This window comes from Lepisma saccharinum, chromosome 16, assembly GCF_977018435.1.
Source record: "Lepisma saccharinum chromosome 16, izLepSacc3.1, whole genome shotgun sequence".
In the NCBI taxonomy this organism is placed as follows: domain Eukaryota; kingdom Metazoa; phylum Arthropoda; class Insecta; order Zygentoma; family Lepismatidae; genus Lepisma; species Lepisma saccharinum.
This window is the reverse complement of record NC_139244.1, coordinates 38025565-38044001: the sequence shown is the minus strand read 5'-3', so window position 1 is coordinate 38044001 and position 18437 is coordinate 38025565. Positions and strand designations below refer to the sequence as shown.

The 18437-nt window shown below is 37.8% G+C and overlaps 1 protein-coding gene across 2 annotated transcripts; it reads right to left on the bottom strand.

Annotated features, from left to right (window-relative positions):
- Window positions 1-4236: 4236 nt before the first annotated feature.
- LOC146000406 (uncharacterized) lies at window positions 4237-16989 on the bottom strand. 2 transcript variants are annotated; one of them, XM_083138002.1, is made up of 5 exons: window positions 16906-16989; window positions 14554-14751; window positions 12691-12891; window positions 11396-11531; window positions 4237-7053 (listed from the first exon to the last, which is right to left on the bottom strand). In XM_083138002.1, the coding sequence occupies exons 3-5, from the start codon at window positions 12702-12704 to the stop codon at window positions 5764-5766; spliced, it is 1440 nt and encodes a 479-aa protein (XP_082994128.1). In that variant the 5' UTR covers window positions 12705-12891; window positions 14554-14751; window positions 16906-16989; the 3' UTR covers window positions 4237-5763. The 2 variants fall into 2 exon arrangements, with proteins under 2 accessions (XP_082994128.1, XP_082994129.1); XM_083138003.1 differs by having other exon boundaries at window positions 16902-16933.
- Window positions 16990-18437: the final 1448 nt, after the last annotated feature.

Sequence of the window (18437 nt, the reverse complement as noted above, 5' to 3'; positions counted from 1 at the left end):
ACCACACTACGGGGGGGGGGGGGTTGGAACGCCCCCCAATTCTCGTTCGACAATTTCTCTCTCTCTCTTATCTGCCCCCAGTAAAACGACAAAATAAATAAATGAATGAATGTTCTTTTAGCCAAAATATGCATTTTTGTGTCGTATGTAACGGAATAATAAAAATGATTGCCCCGGGAAAATATGATTTACCCCTCCATCTTTACTATTGCGCTGTCACTAGCTACAACATATTTTGATTTCTATTGTTCCCACATATTTATTTTAATTTTAGTATTGTGAATCATATTCCACTGTGTTACCTCACGTACGAGCCACCCCCCCCCCCCCCACACACACACACACGTACGACTTCAGTTGTAAGTTTTAGACTAAGCTTGTCAAATATCCACTTATATCTTTGTATTCTTGAGCCATTTAAAAAAAATCATTTCGCCCCTTCTTCTGGACTATTTCAGAGGAATGTTTTCCCACTGGAAGCCCCTTTGCAGATCGAGATCCGGGGCTATAGCCTTCCCAAGCCAGCGTCCCCTCCAAATACTTACTCTCTTGGCCTCATGAAAGACAAATATATGTATTTCTACGAAATATTAATTTGACTTGGCAGTTTCTCTTTTCGAACAGGAATAAGTTTTAATTTTTAATAGCTTATAAATTTACACTATCAATTTTGAGTAAAGGTTTTGCGTAACCTTAAAGTACATTTAGAGACTGCAAGGTCAACTCTCGATATTTCAGATATATTAATAATTTTCATCACAACGTCTTGTATATTTGTTACTTCAATAACCTCCTCGCAAATGTTTCTCGCATATTAAAACATAGATGCCAATTTCTGTTTATTTCCTTGTAATGCTGACCTCCGTGGCGAAGTGGTTAGCATTACGCTTTACGATGCTAAGGGCCCCAGGTTCGAATCCCGCCCGGATTATATATATTGTTAAAATTATATTACGATTTGTAAAATGACGAAATTATAAAGGAGAACACGCAACTTTCTTTGTAGCGCATCGGTCAGAAAGTTTCAGGAATATGGATTTTCAAAATACATTTTTTCACATGTACTTTGCCCCCTTTTAAAAGTAGCGCGTTTTCAATTATGTTACTAATCATTAAAAGGATGCCTCAATACCATCTTGGAGGATGACAATTATTATTTCCCCCCTCCTAAAAGTAATAATATACTTTCGCTCTCTGAATCTCCCATATAAATGCTAGGGGCCGTCTGCTTCAACCGAGCTCACTGCTTCTCCGGTGACGTCACACGTTCGTGCAAGATCGGCAATCTTCGGATGGCTTTACCTAATCTCTATATTCCTTGAGCTCGACCGTGCAACACACTACGTGCGCGTCTCCTACTATATGGGACAAAGAATCTATCTACGATGTATTAGACGGTGTAATTCCGGTTCTAAATACCGTTATGTATTATATTTAGTGTTATAAATATCAAAATCGATTTACCGTGTTTTCCATCTGGTAGAACCACGCCTAGGTAAAACAGTTCTCTTAAAATACCAGAGTCACATCCCATCATAAGTCGGTTATTACCGCAACAGTATTTCTACGTATACTGGTTCAGAGGTTGTAAGCAGATTTTTTGGTGTTTTGTTTCAGTTCTCGAAGCTCTCATTGCATAAAAATTGCAGAAAAGCGACGCTAAATAACATAATATACCCAAAAGGACAATGCAAATCCGTACCGGGTACCTCGTGTTAGACAGTTTCTTGATGAAACTTTTCCAGATAGATGGAGGAATGGACGGGATGATCCAATTTTTTGGCCCCCACTTTCACCAGATCTTTTTCCTTAACTTTGTCTGTAGGGATATAGTATATAGTGGTGATGGACAATTTGCTTGGTAATACTTATGGATCGAGTATTAGCGTGCAAATTGTTCATGACTATTTTCATTAATTTTTCTCTTTCATCCTAAGTGTTTTTAAGCACTGTGTTTTTACGGATTCTGGTGCGAAGGTTGTCATCAGCTCGTTTCGCGTTTAGTTTTATTTCCTGAAGCTCTCTTTGAGTAAAACAAAGATAATAAACATAATGATGGAAAATTTGATTGGTAATACTTATGCATCCCACTGTACCGATTGTCAGAGCCAATGATAAAGAATGAAAGTGTTGTAAAAGTTGGTTAGAATTGAGGAAGTAAGTCAAACCTTCCCTTTTTCTTTTACGCCGTGTTGAAAGTAAAACGTTACTCTTTTGTACGAGTAATAAACCAGTAACTTTTTTTGTAACAAGTAACTGTTCTGTCTTATCTCGATAAGTCTCGTTCTCATCTCAATCGTTGTAGCTTCGTAGTATAGAAACGAGCAAACCGATACTAAGAAAAGATGTTCGTCTTGATGGGAAAGTTCTCTGTGTTGTACAGTGGGATCCATGAGTATTACCGTGCAAATTGTCCATTACTATTTTCATTAATTTTTATCTTACATCCTGTGTGTTTTTAAGCGATGGATTTTTATGTATGATGGTGCAGAAGTTGTCAACAGCTTGTTTTGAGTTTTCTTTTAATTCTTGAAGCTCTTATTGGGTCAAATAAAGTGCACGAACATAATGATGGACAATTTGCACGGTAATACTCATGGATCCCACTGTACGAGGACACCTTGTGTATTCATGTTGATAGCATATATATATATCAAAACATTTTAGTCTAATAAGTTCCGATTCCAAAGTTATCCTTACAACTTTTACCCGCAGTAAAACAAACTAACTACGAATCGAATATGGTCTTTGCATATCGAACAGGATGTTCCGCAGTTTGTTGTGAAGCTATAGGTCTTTTCTACTCTCTCGGCGGCTGATCCTAGTGCTGGCAAGGGAAGTGGTGAGCGGGGAAGCGACCAATCCAGCTCAATAAGAAACGCAGCAGCCTGTAGAACGAGGTTCACGTAGTACTTCTTCCCGCCGCGTCTTAATTCTCCGCGCCACCGTTGTTGTCTGGTTGGTCTGCGGCGTATTCCCCGCTCCCCACTCCCCTTGGCAGCATGATGACCGGCCGCCGTAACAGTAGAAAACACCTTTAGACGAGCTTTATTTCTCCCTCCAGCATGTTCTCAGAAATTGTTGTGATGACAACAATCCTGTGCTTTAAACTCATCCAAATCCCTAACACTGTGCGGAATACTATATCCCTACAGAGAAAGTTAAGGAATAAGTTCCGGTGAAAGAGGCCAAAAAATTGGATCATCCCGTCCATTTGCATTGCCCTCTTGGGTATATTATGTTATTTAGCGTCGCTTTTCTGCAATTGTTGCTTTATCACGACAATGTGGATGAGTAATGCCTACGTGAAATTGAAGAAGAGACGGGACGCTCCTAAATACAATTCATGCCTAGGCCGGGATTCGAACCAGAGAGCTTCGGTGGCGAGATCAAAAGTCGACCACTTAACACTCTCGGCCACTGGTTCGGAAAAAAAATTGATATCTTGTATAATTTAGGTTTTATGGAGTGTAGAATTGTAATGATAATTCTCCTTATTTCACTCTGTATTTAAAAATACATATATAGTCTCTGTTGAAAGTACTTCAAGTACTCGCATCCACAGCGACTGGTAATGGCGTAGACCCCGCCATCAAATTTGTGGGGGGATTTTTTTCCCTTAATACATGTAGAAAATTTCTACATCTTGGCACCATGCTGCAATACGTGTGTTTGGGAGGGAAGATCAGAATATATTCCTTTAGTAATTCATTTTCTTTAGGTGGTTCCAAGTCACTTTTGCTTCTAGGTGCACCACATTTAATCCATTATATGAAGAAAAGCAACAATTTTAAGGGTGCAGATCAAGTAAAGTGTTCACTAAAGATAAAAACTTTTAACAATAGGATAGCAGTAGACACGCTATTAAATGTTATATTTTATGCAGATTTTGAAATGAGAGGGGGCATTAACATTGGAAGTATCGGCACCCCTGCACTCCCCCTCCAAGAAAAACCTAGCTCAAATGTGCATTTTTGTGGTATTTAGAAGTAGATTAAATGTGACTCCCTTATATCCACTTTTTTTCTGGAACCATCACTACCCCACAAGCGAATACACTGATAACTTATGAACTCAAAACGGGTCCGTTTTTTCCCAACTAAAATTCTACCATTTCGCCTATAATTTTCTCCACCCTGTTTCTAAAGCAGTAATAGTGTTGCAAGTCCTATCGAGTATTTCTCCTGTTCGGGTAATGTGCTCCTGTAAAGATCAATGTAAAAGCAAATTCGTAAATCGTACATAAATAAATATTTTTATTCCTATGCAAATGTTACAAGGAACAGCTGGAAGAGAACATCAGATATCCACACACCAAAAGAGTTTGGTTTCAAGTGAAATCGTCATTGGAATCCAGACGGGTGCATTATAACATGTGCAGAGGAACTGGATTATTATATATATTGTTCGTAGATCTCACTTCTTCTTGTGTTCGCTCTGCTTGGTAGATGGCATAAGAAGGCAAGTGAAGGCTAGCACAATCTGCAGAACTCTCTTTCACTTAAATACATATTTCTACTCCATTCATTAAAATTACACGTATTCTTCACATTGAAAACTTACCACAGTCGCTTATAGTAATTTAAATAAATTTGTAAAATACATTTGTAGAAAACAAGCCTCACTCTGAAAGACAATTTCTTAGAATAACATTAGACTTGTACGAATTTATATTTGAAATATTGAAGAATGGAGCAGAAAATTGCTAATCGGATTCGACATGGAACAAGGGAACTTTAAAAATGTCTTATAACTGATTACATTTGCGGAATTTATGCTTATGTGTCACGTGTAAACCTATAAACCATTTTTGCAGTAAAGATGTTCCTTTTATTGATTTTTGATCTAACCTTTACACCAACAAATTTAAAATATTGAAAAGTCTGTGGGTTTAGATCACTCTACAACTTTTCCCACTTTCCATTTCATATCTCTGAAATGTAAGCCTGACACAAAATATTGACAAATTAACTCCTGTCTTAAAGAAGAAAGTTGTTAATTTGAGATGGACAACACCACTCCAAGAGTGGAGTTAATGAATTAATTGGAACACTGTATGATCCAACCACGTGCATTATTTGAGTGTAATTGTTCTATGGCTTAAAGGAGGACACGCCTTACTATGAAATAACACATGTATATGAACTTGTTAACATGTTTAGTGTGTAATTAACTAAAAAAATGTAATTCAGTCATATAAACTATGGAATTTCTCCGCTGTGAAAGAAGGGTTTGACTTGAAATTTTATCGAAATTTGCCTGTAAAGATAAAATAGTTTTCAACATGAAAAGTCTCTCTCCAATATTCTTTCCCTCCATTTTTAAGTTCTCTTTAAAAATGAGTTTTATAATTGTTTCATTCCCTACTATTAAGTAATAGAAATGGACCTCGATCCACTGGATTTCACATATAAATAATACTGTTATCTCAAATCTTTGTTGAAAAGGTGTTAATCCAAGAACATTTTAAAGCATATATAAGAATGTCTTCACAAATATGCTGGAAGGCATATTTTTGTTATAATGGTAAAGATTTTTGTTACTATGGTAAAGGCATTTTAATTGATTTGAAGTACTACTAGGTTCCTGACGTTTTGACTCCCCTTTATATGAAATTTCCAAATCGATCAATGGATTGAAATAACAGTATGAAGTATTGTGACACACGAAAGTTTAGGAATAGAAGACACGTAAGATTACCAAATAGTATAAAGTTGGCATCGCTTTTACTCTTGCACGCGAGCCAACCTGTCTCTACGATCATCAGAGTTCATAATTCAACCAAGGAAGAAGCTTCTTGTAATGCTCGATGATTTTCTGCTTCATGACGTCGTCTGTGGCGTAATCATTTCCAGAACTCTTCTTCCTTCCCGGTGAAATGTTGGTTCCGTTCGTCCTTTGAGACAGATCGACTTCGGTTGCCACAGTGGGACGCACGGATCCAATCCTGTCCTCGCTGTGTTTATTGGAATGTTGCCTGTTTGCCATCACCTTGTTGAACGAGTGAAAGACTGGTTTGCGGTTGGGCTTCCTGTGTTTCCAGTACTTGCCTGTTTCCTCAGAGCTACCGTCTTGCACGATTCTATTCGCGTTTATGTCTACTTCGTCGTTGCCCGTCTCTTCGCTTTGGTACCTCGTGCTGTCCTCATCTGTCTGCATCTCGTTTTCTTCAGGCACGCTACCGTCCACGTGTTCGTGGTAGTACGGATCCCCCATCTTGTACACCACATGCTTGTAGTGGAAGACATGCCTCCCCTTTTGGTGCGAATGAGGATCTCTCATGATTACGTAGAAGGGCACCGTAGGAGGCGCTGCTGTCGTTGTCGCTTCAGTAGGCTCCTCAGTTGTAAACTCTGCGTCGTCTATGATAGTTGGCATCGTGTAGTCTTCCTCGGTTGGCGGCGCCATCATAGAAGATTCTACTTCAACGCTGACGTCTTCTGTTTCATTGAACTGACTGGGAGTAGAGATTTCCAGCTCGCTTGGAGTGCTGACTTGAGTTGCGTTCTCACTATCAAGATCCTCATCTTCTAAGTATGTTGCGTTCACCGCTATGGCGCTGGTGTTGAGTCCATCATCAAATATCTCTTCACTTACACCAATAGCGGAAGTAGTACCATTATCATAATCATCCAACAATTGTTGAGCACTAGAATTGAAAGATCTAAGATTAGCACCATCAAATTTCTTTCGTGATAATCGATCAAGGCTTTTTTGCTCTTCACTACCTAAAAGTTCTTTTGAAGTATCATATTTTTTACTCTCTCCTAAAACATTGTCGTCCTGCGTAAGTATAGTCCTGCTTCCATTTCCGTTTAAACTGCTGTTACTATAATTTTGCCAATATATGAGCGGCATGTATGGAATGTTTGTTTCCGTCCTGTCAAGTGCGGTTTCAGTTCCATTATTCTGTGTATCTTCGAGGCTTGTATTCTGTGGCTCGTAAAGTACATCTTCCGATAAGTTTTCTGTCGAAGTGAACGTTTCAAAGCTGTCCTTTCTCGTGCCAAATTCATCTGATTTTGTGGTAATTTGAGAGAGTGTATTTTCTGCCTGCAAAGAAAGTAAATTCATTGTAATTAGCTGCTATATATTATTTAGGAGCTTTAAAGCGCATTAAAGCACCCTATGAAGTACATTAAATTCACGCCTAACACTTACATTACAAAGAATTTTGATAATAATGATATTTCCTTCATTAATATCTCAAATTTAACATCCCAAGTTCGTCTTAATTTTTTTTAGGGAGGGGTAACCAAGGCATTATTTTAAAACCGTCCTCCCGCCTCTGCAGGAATGTAAGGAATGAAAATACTATATTATACGGATTTAAACTATTATTTCTGATCAAACTATAAATCGTTTTTCCTTAAATGATATACGAAATTTACATTTTAGTTTCTTGACAGCATTCCTTTTTAATATTTCCGTAGAAAAACTTGAAACTTCATCCACAAGGTAGAGTCAAGAATTAAGCCAGTCTCACACGGCAGTTAGGTAGGGCCTCACTTCGCCATCGACTTCTAGCTTCGTTACTTAACGATCGTGAGAGAGCTTTCTCTTATTCAGTTCCCGACCGAATTAGAAACCGTTTCTAAATGCATCCTTAATACAATAGAACTACCAATCAGAATTGAGGAGCACACTGGCCAGCTGAAGTAGGAAGTAGAAGAAGAAGAAGGCAATACATGTTTGACTGTTTGTTTATTCAAGGCAGCTTAGGGAAGAAAAATATTCGACCAATACAGCTATAAAAATTATTTGTTAAGTGAAAAGTGTACTAATTATTATTGTTTTAAATAAATAGTTAGTATGTCTAAATTTCCTACTGTGATACTGTTATTTTAATTTACTTTCACAGCCGACGCGAATACTATTTTCAAGTAAACAGTAAACACTGAAGAGCCACTGGTTTATTTCGGTTTGTTGCTGTTACAAATAGACTGTGCTGTGTGTAGCTAGCACCGCAGTAAATTAATCTGCTAGTGCTGTAATTATATATATAAGTTATGAATTGTAATTAGTTCTTTATGGACTTCAAAGTAAATTTCACAATACGTATATTAGGAGCAAAGAAGTGTCAATGAAATATAAATATAATATGATAACTTAATGAAAAACGCCACAATTTTCGCACTTTGAATGTTGTGAATTTTATGTAATTTAATTTACTAGTTCGTATTGGGGAATATATTTCAAAACCGTACGAGGAAGGGTTTCATTAGAATATACAACTTCTATCGTAATATACGGGTAGTACAACTTTATGCTAGTATGTCCGTAAAGTGGTATATCAACTTGAAATAACATATGTTGTACGCGTATACTCATATTCACTGCTACGAGTTACATATGCTACATCTTTCAACAGTGCCAATGTTATTCTCTTATTCTTTTAAGAGAAAACATCATTTTCCCAAATATTCAGCAGTTGTTAGCATCTAAACTTGCAAGTGGTATACCGTGTTTGTGCAGTCGCCAATTTTAAGGATGCGATTTTAAGCATAGTGTGAGACTTCTTTTGCTGCCTTGGCGAACTGAAGACGTAAAAAATCTTAAGGTAGTTTCGAGTCGGAAGTGAGAACCTACTTAACCACCGTGTGAGACTGGCTTTACACTGTTCGCTTCCTTGTACCTTCAGCTTTCAGTGGATTAACAATGACTGAAGAAGTAAAAATATCTGAATCTCGAAACAACGCTTCCGTTGTTTTAACATGTTGCTTGAAGTTAGTTTAATTATGGAGTTTAGAGAATGGTACATACTGCATTATAACTAATACTATTGGACTGAAATTACGCGTATGAATTTTCCACCCCATAAGAAATTCAAAGCTCCACAGAAATCTACCTTATATATTATCCGTCGTAATATATTTTTATATTATTAATTACATCTTTGATGTTAAATTCAAGTGAATTTTTTTGTATCATCTGAAAATAATACTTTATTTATTTGAAAAATCCTGAATACAGAAAGAATTCACGTATAATAAAATACTTCAATACTGTCAATACTTCTTCTGGAGAATGAAAATATTTTCTCCAAGCGTAACTGCCAATGTTTTGGCAGTTTTTAAGTAGACGAGGTTTTTCAACATTTATCCTTTCCATTGATGTACTTTGTGCAGTGGTATTAAGAAACATATTCTTAGATTACAAGAATATATACTTTCATCAACGATCATTTAAAAACTTCAGCTGTTCGCAAAACTCGTCAGAATTTAGCGTAGAAATCGTGTACGAGACGGTGATCACGAAGTTACACATTTCTCCGCTTCTGCCGTGGCGCTGCAACCACCTGGGACAGTAGCGACGCAGTGGAAAGAGTGGAACTACATATCAGCATTTGATAAACTACATGATCACGTCGATCGAAAGTTTAGCGTTCAAGTACACTCGCCTCAATTAGTACTCCGGCAGTTTGTTTCTTTATACAGCATATTTGCAGAAGATACAATTCAAAATACAAGTATATCAATATACGCTGTATAAAACACAACTTATTACCAACTTCGTTGACCCTGTACTATGCGAGGGAAATACACGGTGGTGAATACTACAATATTAGAAAATGAATAGATTTAACACGAGGAAAAGGTTATCGAAGAAACCAGAAAGTTTAAAGGAGCTATGTTTGTATTTGCCAATGGTGTGCCAGAGATGTAAGTAGGTTTATTGCGTATTATTAGAGGTGAATAGAAGATTAAGATTTCGGTTCAAAAACTGAGCACATTTCGGGTTCAAAAGTGACATATAAGATGACTTTCCGTTTTAAAATGGTTAAGAAGATTAACCATAAATTTTACTTAACACAGTGGACTCTTTTTAATTCGAACTCCGAGGGGATTGGGGGGGGGGGCTGACGGTAGTATTACCTAGCAGTTCGAATTAATGAGGAACCAGAGCAGGCCCGTAGCCAGACAGGAGCTAGGGGGTGGAATGCATGGCTGTAGGCAGGAAAACATTTCGGGGGGGTTCACTCATAATTTTTCTCATGTGCATCGCAAGAAATCTGAATAATAGAAATAATAACAATAATAATAATTAAAATTTCATATTAATAAACTAATATATTGCAAATGTATTATTATTATTATTGCTGTCAATATATCCTTGAGGAGACTTTTCTACTCTATCCATCAGAAGTGTGAATATGCAGCACCACTGTTTTTTCTTTCTTTTTTACGTTTCATGCAGTGTGTACTGAAATGCATAGTTATTATTTTTTGTTATTAAATTTTAGATACCTTCAGGAAAAAGCTTTAAAAGTAAGAGAAATTTTAGTCATAAAGTTTATGTTGTTTGACCATTCACAAAACTTAATTTTTGGAATTTTGAAAACTGTGGAACCAGTTATTCTTTGGGTTAAATGGTAAAACATAACCTAGTGCCTGTATTGTTATTTCAATTTTTCGATCTAACGCTGTTTTTCTTTGGTTATTCTGTTCGAATACTAACTAACTGGACTTTATTTCCGTTATAAAACTAACAAACGATCTGCTATTTTGTAACTTGCAATAAACGATATCAATTCGGAGGGAGCGGGGACCAGTTCGATCCCACTTTCCGACACTCATATTGTTCCTATGCTTACCAAACAGCATTATACGTATAAAACCACTATGCACTAACAAGTTTGTGTTTTATAGGACCGCATATACGTAGGTTAAATGTATGTACTATATCGACCTCTGGGTGAAGGATATTGAACGTAACGCGCCACAAAGCTGGATATCCTAGGTTTGGACTCAGGGAGATTTAAACCCATATCGAACAGGGAATTAAATCGTTGGAAGGGGAATTTTGGTAAAAAAATAAAACATTCAAATGCATTCAAGGCAAATTTATTGTATAAAAAAATATACACTAAAAACGTAAAGTTTCCACCATCTAACAGAGTGTTCTTCACACAAAGATTCACAATAAATTGAAAGAGATCTTTGTTTAGTTTATATTTTTATATAAAATAAATTTGCCTTGGTCAGCATCTGGATGTTTTATTTATTAACATGGAAACAAGTCTTAACTGTGTTATCATTAGGAATTTTGGGACAATCACAAGAGAATTTTCAGTCTGATCCAGGAACAGCACTGGAAAGAGGACAGAAGAAGTAAAAATGAAGGGGTTGCAGGTGAGCTGCAAGAATTAAACCCATTTATTTCACTCAAATTTCAGAATTCAAAATATTTGAAAATTTTAGCTCGATCATTTCAGCATTGTCTCACAGGTAGCATGGAACTCGTGTATTTCTTTCAGAAAAGGCTTGAAATGGATTTTTTAAACTTAAAAGTCTACATTTTCCGGTTACGGAACAACAAAGGGCAAATCATCAATTTAGTTGAAGCCCATAAGAGTTTCACTGTACGTAATAAAGCATTTTGGAGAGATACTCACCACTTCATCCTCCTGAGATCTCTTCATGCAAGGGCCGCAGGGTTGAGCCCTGTACGTGGACAAGATGGCGGCCTTCACATAGGGATACGAAGCATTGCTCCATTCTCTAGGGACATGGTAAGCCAGTCTACCACATCTGTTAAAGAAGAGTTTGACATATTTTTAAATGCACCTTCTGCTTGCAGCTTCTTAGTTACAAATATGCAAACAGGCCGTATAAAATATACTTTTGTAAGATTAGGCATCGTCTCCCTTATGTTGATGTAGGTTACTATAATAGACAGTTACTCATCAACAATTTTCATTATTATAACTCAATTTTAAGGGGAAAAGTTATAATTATTCTTAACGCATTGTTAAATTAAACTACATGTTCTTGAATAGACACTTCATTTATAAAAATAAACATTTCTTATAACACTTCACAATCTATAACAACAGAGTCACAGAATATAAACTGTTGGTCAATTCCGGCCATGAACATTTAGATATCTTTATACTCCTAACAACCATGTTAAATCTTTGTGAATGCAATTTAAAGGAAATTGATTTTTAAAAATAAAAATGATGTGCTTAATAAACATACCTTTAATTATTAATTGTAGATAATGGCTTTTTTGGCATTTTTTATGTGCCGTTACAATTTGAATTGTGCGTTCTAGGTAGATCATAATAGGTGTGTTTCACCTACGTCACAAACTGTTGCATTGCAGTAAATTGGCCGCAAACATGGCGGCTGTGCTCATCCTGACGTCACATGAAACCCACCTATACTTAAAAATATGCGAAGGAAAATACATTTCTGAAATTTTCTCTTCTGAACACTAGAAGTAATTAATTGTTATGTGCAAGGGCGTTGCAGGACATTTTCCGGGAAGAGGCAGGGCAAGTAGAGCCTTTCCCGAAAAATATTGCTTCAGTTTGAAGTTACTGTGATCCTGCAATGTTTTGTACATGTCTTACTTGGAGTTATCAATCCTTTGTACTCGTAATTAAGGCACATTACTGTGACTAAAATACCGTTCCAGTCGGTATGACGTGTGACCATTTTTAAACTGAGCTGTGTGCGTCTGCTAGCTAGCGACTGTTAACTTAATATCGTCAAGCTGGATTGTGCTGCCATCTAATGACACCTTCAGAAACTACTACTATTTAAAGCTCCCACATCAGTTTGTGACCTATTTACTGACTTCCCCTCGTACATGTGTGAAATATGTAAGTTTAATATGCACGCCTACTGTTATGAGTGTGGGTTACTTCAGTGTTGCAGCCCCAGTAAATGAAACGGAACAAACCTGTCGAACACCATGATGTCGTCCTTGCTGCCTTCCAACGTGTCCCATACCGGCTCCTCAATCAGCTCCTGGTAGACCGGGATGCCTCCCGACTGCTTCCTCAGGGAGTTGACGGCCTCGCTAGCTCTCGCCGTGTTGATAGCCAGGAAGTTGATGTCCGGGAACCCCGCACTCCGCAGGCGGCTGCGAAGCTTGTCCAACCTGGGGAAATGATAGTGAGTGTAATGGATGGAAACAACCATGAGAACATTCCAAATTTTTTTCAAGGGAGGTCAAAATCACAAGAGAGGGGTACAAACATGTTGTTCACGTGTCATCAGAAGAAAGAATACATGAAGCGAGATTCTAATAGAAAGAAAAGAGAAGTAAAAAAAGTGCGAGACGGGGTGAGAAGAAAAATAAATAAACAAGGGAGGCACACCTAGAGCAGGAGACGAGAAAATAAAGAAGACAGAGAAAAAGAGAGAAACAAAGATAAGAAAAATAAGTGTGTGTGTGTGTGTGTGTGTGTGTGTGTGTGTGTGTGAGAGAGAGAGGGGGGGGGGGAAGAGTAAAGAAAAATGGACAGAAGTGATTTCGTTTTTCGTTCCATCGGATAATAAATGTCCTAACCAGAATGTTCCAAGACATGGATGAAAAAATTAAAACAACTTCAATGTCAATAAAACAAGAGATGAGAGTAGAATAACAAAAATAAAGAACGTCTAGAACACAACATTGAGATAGAACAGGTCGACAAAAATGGCAGAGAAGATAACGATGTCCAAAGTCTAATTAAAAAAAAAAAGCAAATGGAGCCTTTTTACAACTATGCCCAATATGGAATAATAAAAATATCTCCAGAAATACAAAAATCCGCATTTTCAATACAAATCTTAAGTCAGTCCTGCTTTATTATTGCGAGACATGGAGAGTGACCCAGCAGATTATACATAGGCTGCAAACTTTTGTTAATATATGCCTAAGGCGGATAATAAATATAAAATGGCCTGACATAATAACGAATGAAGACCTATGGAGAGTCACGAACCAAGAACCATTTGATATCCAGATAAAAAGAAGGTGGATGTGGATCGGAAACCTGTTTTTCCATAGGGAAATTTGCATTACATTGGAATCCTTAGGGAAACCGAAAACGTGCCGACCTAGCAAGACCTGGAAAAAGTCAATTGAAGAAGAAGCCTTGAAAATGGGGAAAACATTGAATTTAATTAAGAAGATGCCTGTCAACAGGACCAAATGGAAAATTTCACAGATGTCCTATGCTTCAAAAGAAGCAACATGAATTATGTCAGTCGGTGACAGAAGAAGTGATTTCGTTTCTCGTTCCAATCGGAGAATAAATGTTCGCAACCAGAATGATCAGGATATAACAACGAAGGAGGAATTCCCCTTCATCACCCCCATACAAATTCCACACTGTGGTCCCTTTATTTGTGTATTTTTCCTTCTCTTTCTCTCTCCCTCACGCTCCCTCCTATGTTACTCTCAATTGCTCTTCCTCGTCTACTTCTTTCTTGTTTCTCTTCCACCTTTCTCTCTCTCTCTCTCTCCTCCCTTTTGGTTATTTTCTTCCCTCTCTATATCCTACTTGTCTTGTTTAGTTCTCTCTCTCGCTGCTGTTTCCTTTCCTCTCCCTCTCTTCTTGATTGCATCCCCTATTTCTCTACACTCTTCTCTCTACATTTTCGCTCTCGTGTAGTCCACATCCTGTCATTTTCTCTTTCCAACTTACCATCTCTTAATGCTCACTCTATCCTGTTTCCCCTCACCTCTCTCACTCCTGTTTGAACCCCTATTCTCTCTCTCTCTCTCTCTCCCTCTCTCGTTACAGAACATCAACATAACAAAAAGCCAACTCACAGTGCCGCCTGCCTCAAGCATGCCCGTCAAGAAGCGTCCAGCAGAGCGAGGACCGTGACGTTTCCCTGCGTCGTGACCATGATGTCTTCTCCTGCGATGGTCCACGTGGGCGGGAAGGTGCACTGTTCCACCCCTCCGACAGAGCTCAGCACCAGCCAGGCCGAGAGCCCGGCCACCAACCACTGCATCTCTCAGAACCTGCAATAGAACATACTGCATATTAATCGCAAGTAAAAAAAAATCAACAGAGTTTGTGCTACGTAACTTAAGCAAAGAGAAGCTATCGGATAGTTTAAGATTGCGGCCTCAACGGGAGTAAAATATTCATGCAAAACAGCAAGTGGCATTGCAATAACTTTGATCAATTTTACCCCTTAATCGCAATTTTATACATGTGAGGAGACTTTGTGAGGACCCTGCATTATCAACGATGGCACTTGATCCCTTTTTTTGACCACACGGAGAATCTGCTCCTTGTGTGAGAAGTAAACAATCTTTAGCGTTTGCCCTTCATGACGTAAATAATTCCACAGATTTTTATTTATTAGTATTTTAAAATTGTCGGGAAATATTGTGGACACCTGCATTATCTGTTAGGCTGTAAACTGCCTGATTTATTTTCTGAGTGATTGGTAAACTAAACATTAATTTAAAGTCATATACATATTTGAACAAACTTTTAGCGATGTCGGACCAACAATATACAATACGGAGTTGAGTGTGAAAAAGCGGAAAATGAAACTTGAATTTCTCTTGGAATTGTAACTTCGCAAATTAGTTTGATTCTCATTCAAAGGACAATTTATTTGTCTTATCGTTTCATTCCTTTTGTTATCCACCAATACATACACTGCGCACAAAATTCACATACAAGTTTCATATGTAGGAAGGAAAGAATCTACGCTTACGTGCAAAGAAATAGACCCACCTCACACTTTTGACATAAAATGTTATTAAATTTATAAACATCATATGTATTTATTACTAAACTTTATCTACATATAAGTAGGATTAGACGCTTCCATTTGGATAAACATTTTATGTGCCTCCAAACAGTTGGAAGAAAGAGTAAGAACAAGTAAACATTTTATGTCAAAAGTGTGAGGTAGAAGCATCATACGTTTGGACATCACTCATCTTTCATTCGCTCTTTTTATTAAATTTGCAAAATCTATGTGTTTCCACTAGCAAAAATCTAGCCTATGCAAATTTTGAAAATTCGTATTTGAACCATGTTCTTGGTTCGTTTAAGTTTTCCGTTTCTTCACTTTTCAAATGAACTTAGAACGTGTTATCTAGCTTCACATGTTTCGGAAATGTTGGTAATTCTCGAAACCTCTTACCAAAAAATCACTATGTTGAAATGATGTCATAGAGTGTAATATTTCCGAATGGGAATTCCGATCTTTGATTTGGAGATGATGTGGGTGGGGGAAAAAAATTATATATTACTAAAATCTATTTCTACAAACTGTTAATATTTGCAATTTTTTGTACAGCATTTTTGTCCAAGGTAATTGTCTATTATTTTGCGTATTAGTCTTTAATTCTTAGTGAATGTGAAAACTTTTTTACAAAACGTTAAAATGAATGTTTCACAATTGCTCTCTATAAATTACACATTACTATTAGATTCGTTTACAGTACAATGTGTAGTTATGGATTTAGAAGGTTAATGTACCCCTACTAAAAATTTGAAGATATACAACGAAGCCCTGTACACCCCTATTCCTCCGCCACTGCTAGAATATCTTTCTCGTATTTCCATTTGATGCATGAACTTCTGCGACTCAAAGTGCATGTAGGTCCCGGGTTCAATACCTGGTGGAGGCACATAGTGGTTTGGATCCTACTTTAAACTGTAGGTCCAGTCCCGATTAGCCTTCCTGTGCATAAAGTGAACCCAAAACAACAAATCAATTCAATTCAAAGTGCATGTAGAACATCTCATGAACATGGATTGATTTGTTTTATTTTACTTAGTTTTTGCCACTTTTGGCTAATCGCGAAGATGAGGATGAGTGATGATTGATTGATTAGGTGTTTTGAGTCCACTTTATGCATAGTAAGGCTAATCCGGACTGGACCTACAGTTTACAGTGGGATCCGAACCACTATGTGCCTCCAACGGGTTCGAACCCGGGAACCCACTAACCACTCCGCCACGGAGGTCCACCACATGACGAAAGCTGAATTTATTAATTAGAAATTTGTGTTGTGGCATATGTATTACGTTTCATGAAAATTCTAGGCCACTAAGAAACTGTCTAAATGTAGGAAAACAGTTTCTAGGCGCCTTCTAATTTTTTATACACGATCAAGATGATGGAATCTATCCTTAGACGTACTTACGAGTGTTGCCTGGTCAGCTACCGTCGCGGGACTATGCCCCGTTGGCCAGCGAACGGGGGAGCACGGGTCACGACGCACGAGAACTTCGTACCTTGATAACTCGACATGGGGGGAGGGGGCGAATGCTTGGAGAGGGGAGAACGTGCAATCAGCAGCACCGAGCCTGTTGATGGTGTGATCGGAATGACCTACCCGTTGCCCAAGAGTCTCTCGAATTGAGGTTGTGAAATCAAAGACTATTAACTGTGCGGCTTTCGGGTGCTGTCTCTAGCAGTGGCGTGGTGTTCAGGGAAGCTATTGGGCTTGTGCTTCATTTCAGGCATGCGTTAGTCCCAGTCTGGAGTTACAGTCAGTAATTTAGCTAAAAAGCAAGCATTCCAGTTACAGTTAGCGTTAGGTCAAACGGTAACTGTGAGTTACTTTAACCGTTACTATCTTCTATATTATCTATAACTCGTGGAACATAATGCACAGTGGCGTAACTAACAAGACCCATATGCAATCCTTCAGTTGTGCACCACTACTCGTTAAAAATAACTTTCTTTTCTATAATTATAACACCATTAAGCCTTGTTTCCATGATATGAAAAACTCAATATGCTGACCAAGGCAGAAATTTATTTTTATTATAAAATATAAACTAAACGTAACGTTTCAACCTTCTAGCAAGGTCTTCATCAGACTCTGTACCAAGTACAAATATAACAATTTACACAATAGGACGATATATATACACAAAAATACTCCCCTCCAGACTATTAGAAAGTTGTTCTGGAACAATCTAGCAGGTGACTTTCCCTTGTCAACTGTACTTTCACCTGAAGGAGAATGTGGTTGGACTCTTTATCTCACGCTCTTTTCCCTTCATTCTTCTTCCTTCTTCTCTTCTCTTTCTCTCTTTTCCGTTCCACTCTTTCTAACAACTTCTTCCATTCTTTGTTTATCTTCAGTCCTCCATTCCAGTTCATTGTGTCTTCTTCACCTTCCATTTTCTCACTAGTATTCTCTTCTCCCTTCCTATCTGCTTAGCCTCATTCCACTCTATGTCACGTCCTGTTTCTCTCATGTGTTTAATTGTCGCATTTATCTCTCTCTCTCTCTCTAAGTCGTACATCATCCCTATGTTGTTTCAACCTGTCTTTCAGCCTCTTTTTCGTTTCTCCTATGTACACACTCTGACATTCTTTACATTTCTGCCTTGGTCAGCATAAATTTCTATAATATTAATTCACGCCTACATTTACATAGAGTCACCGGTAGCGGCGGCGCCAGGATTAATCATGTAGGGGTGCTGAGGGGGTGCGGAATGAAATTTAAGGGGTGCGACGTTGAAAATAAACAAAACCAGAAATATGCATGCATATTTTAGCCACTCAATCGTTAGTCATTTATGATAATATGCCAACGAAACTAAAGAACACTAGCGACTTGCTTAATTTTGTTTGATTTTAGCACAACAACGACATATTTGGAAATTTGAAAGGAACAGCTTGTTCAAGGAAGACCAATCATATGCATGGACGACAGGAGGA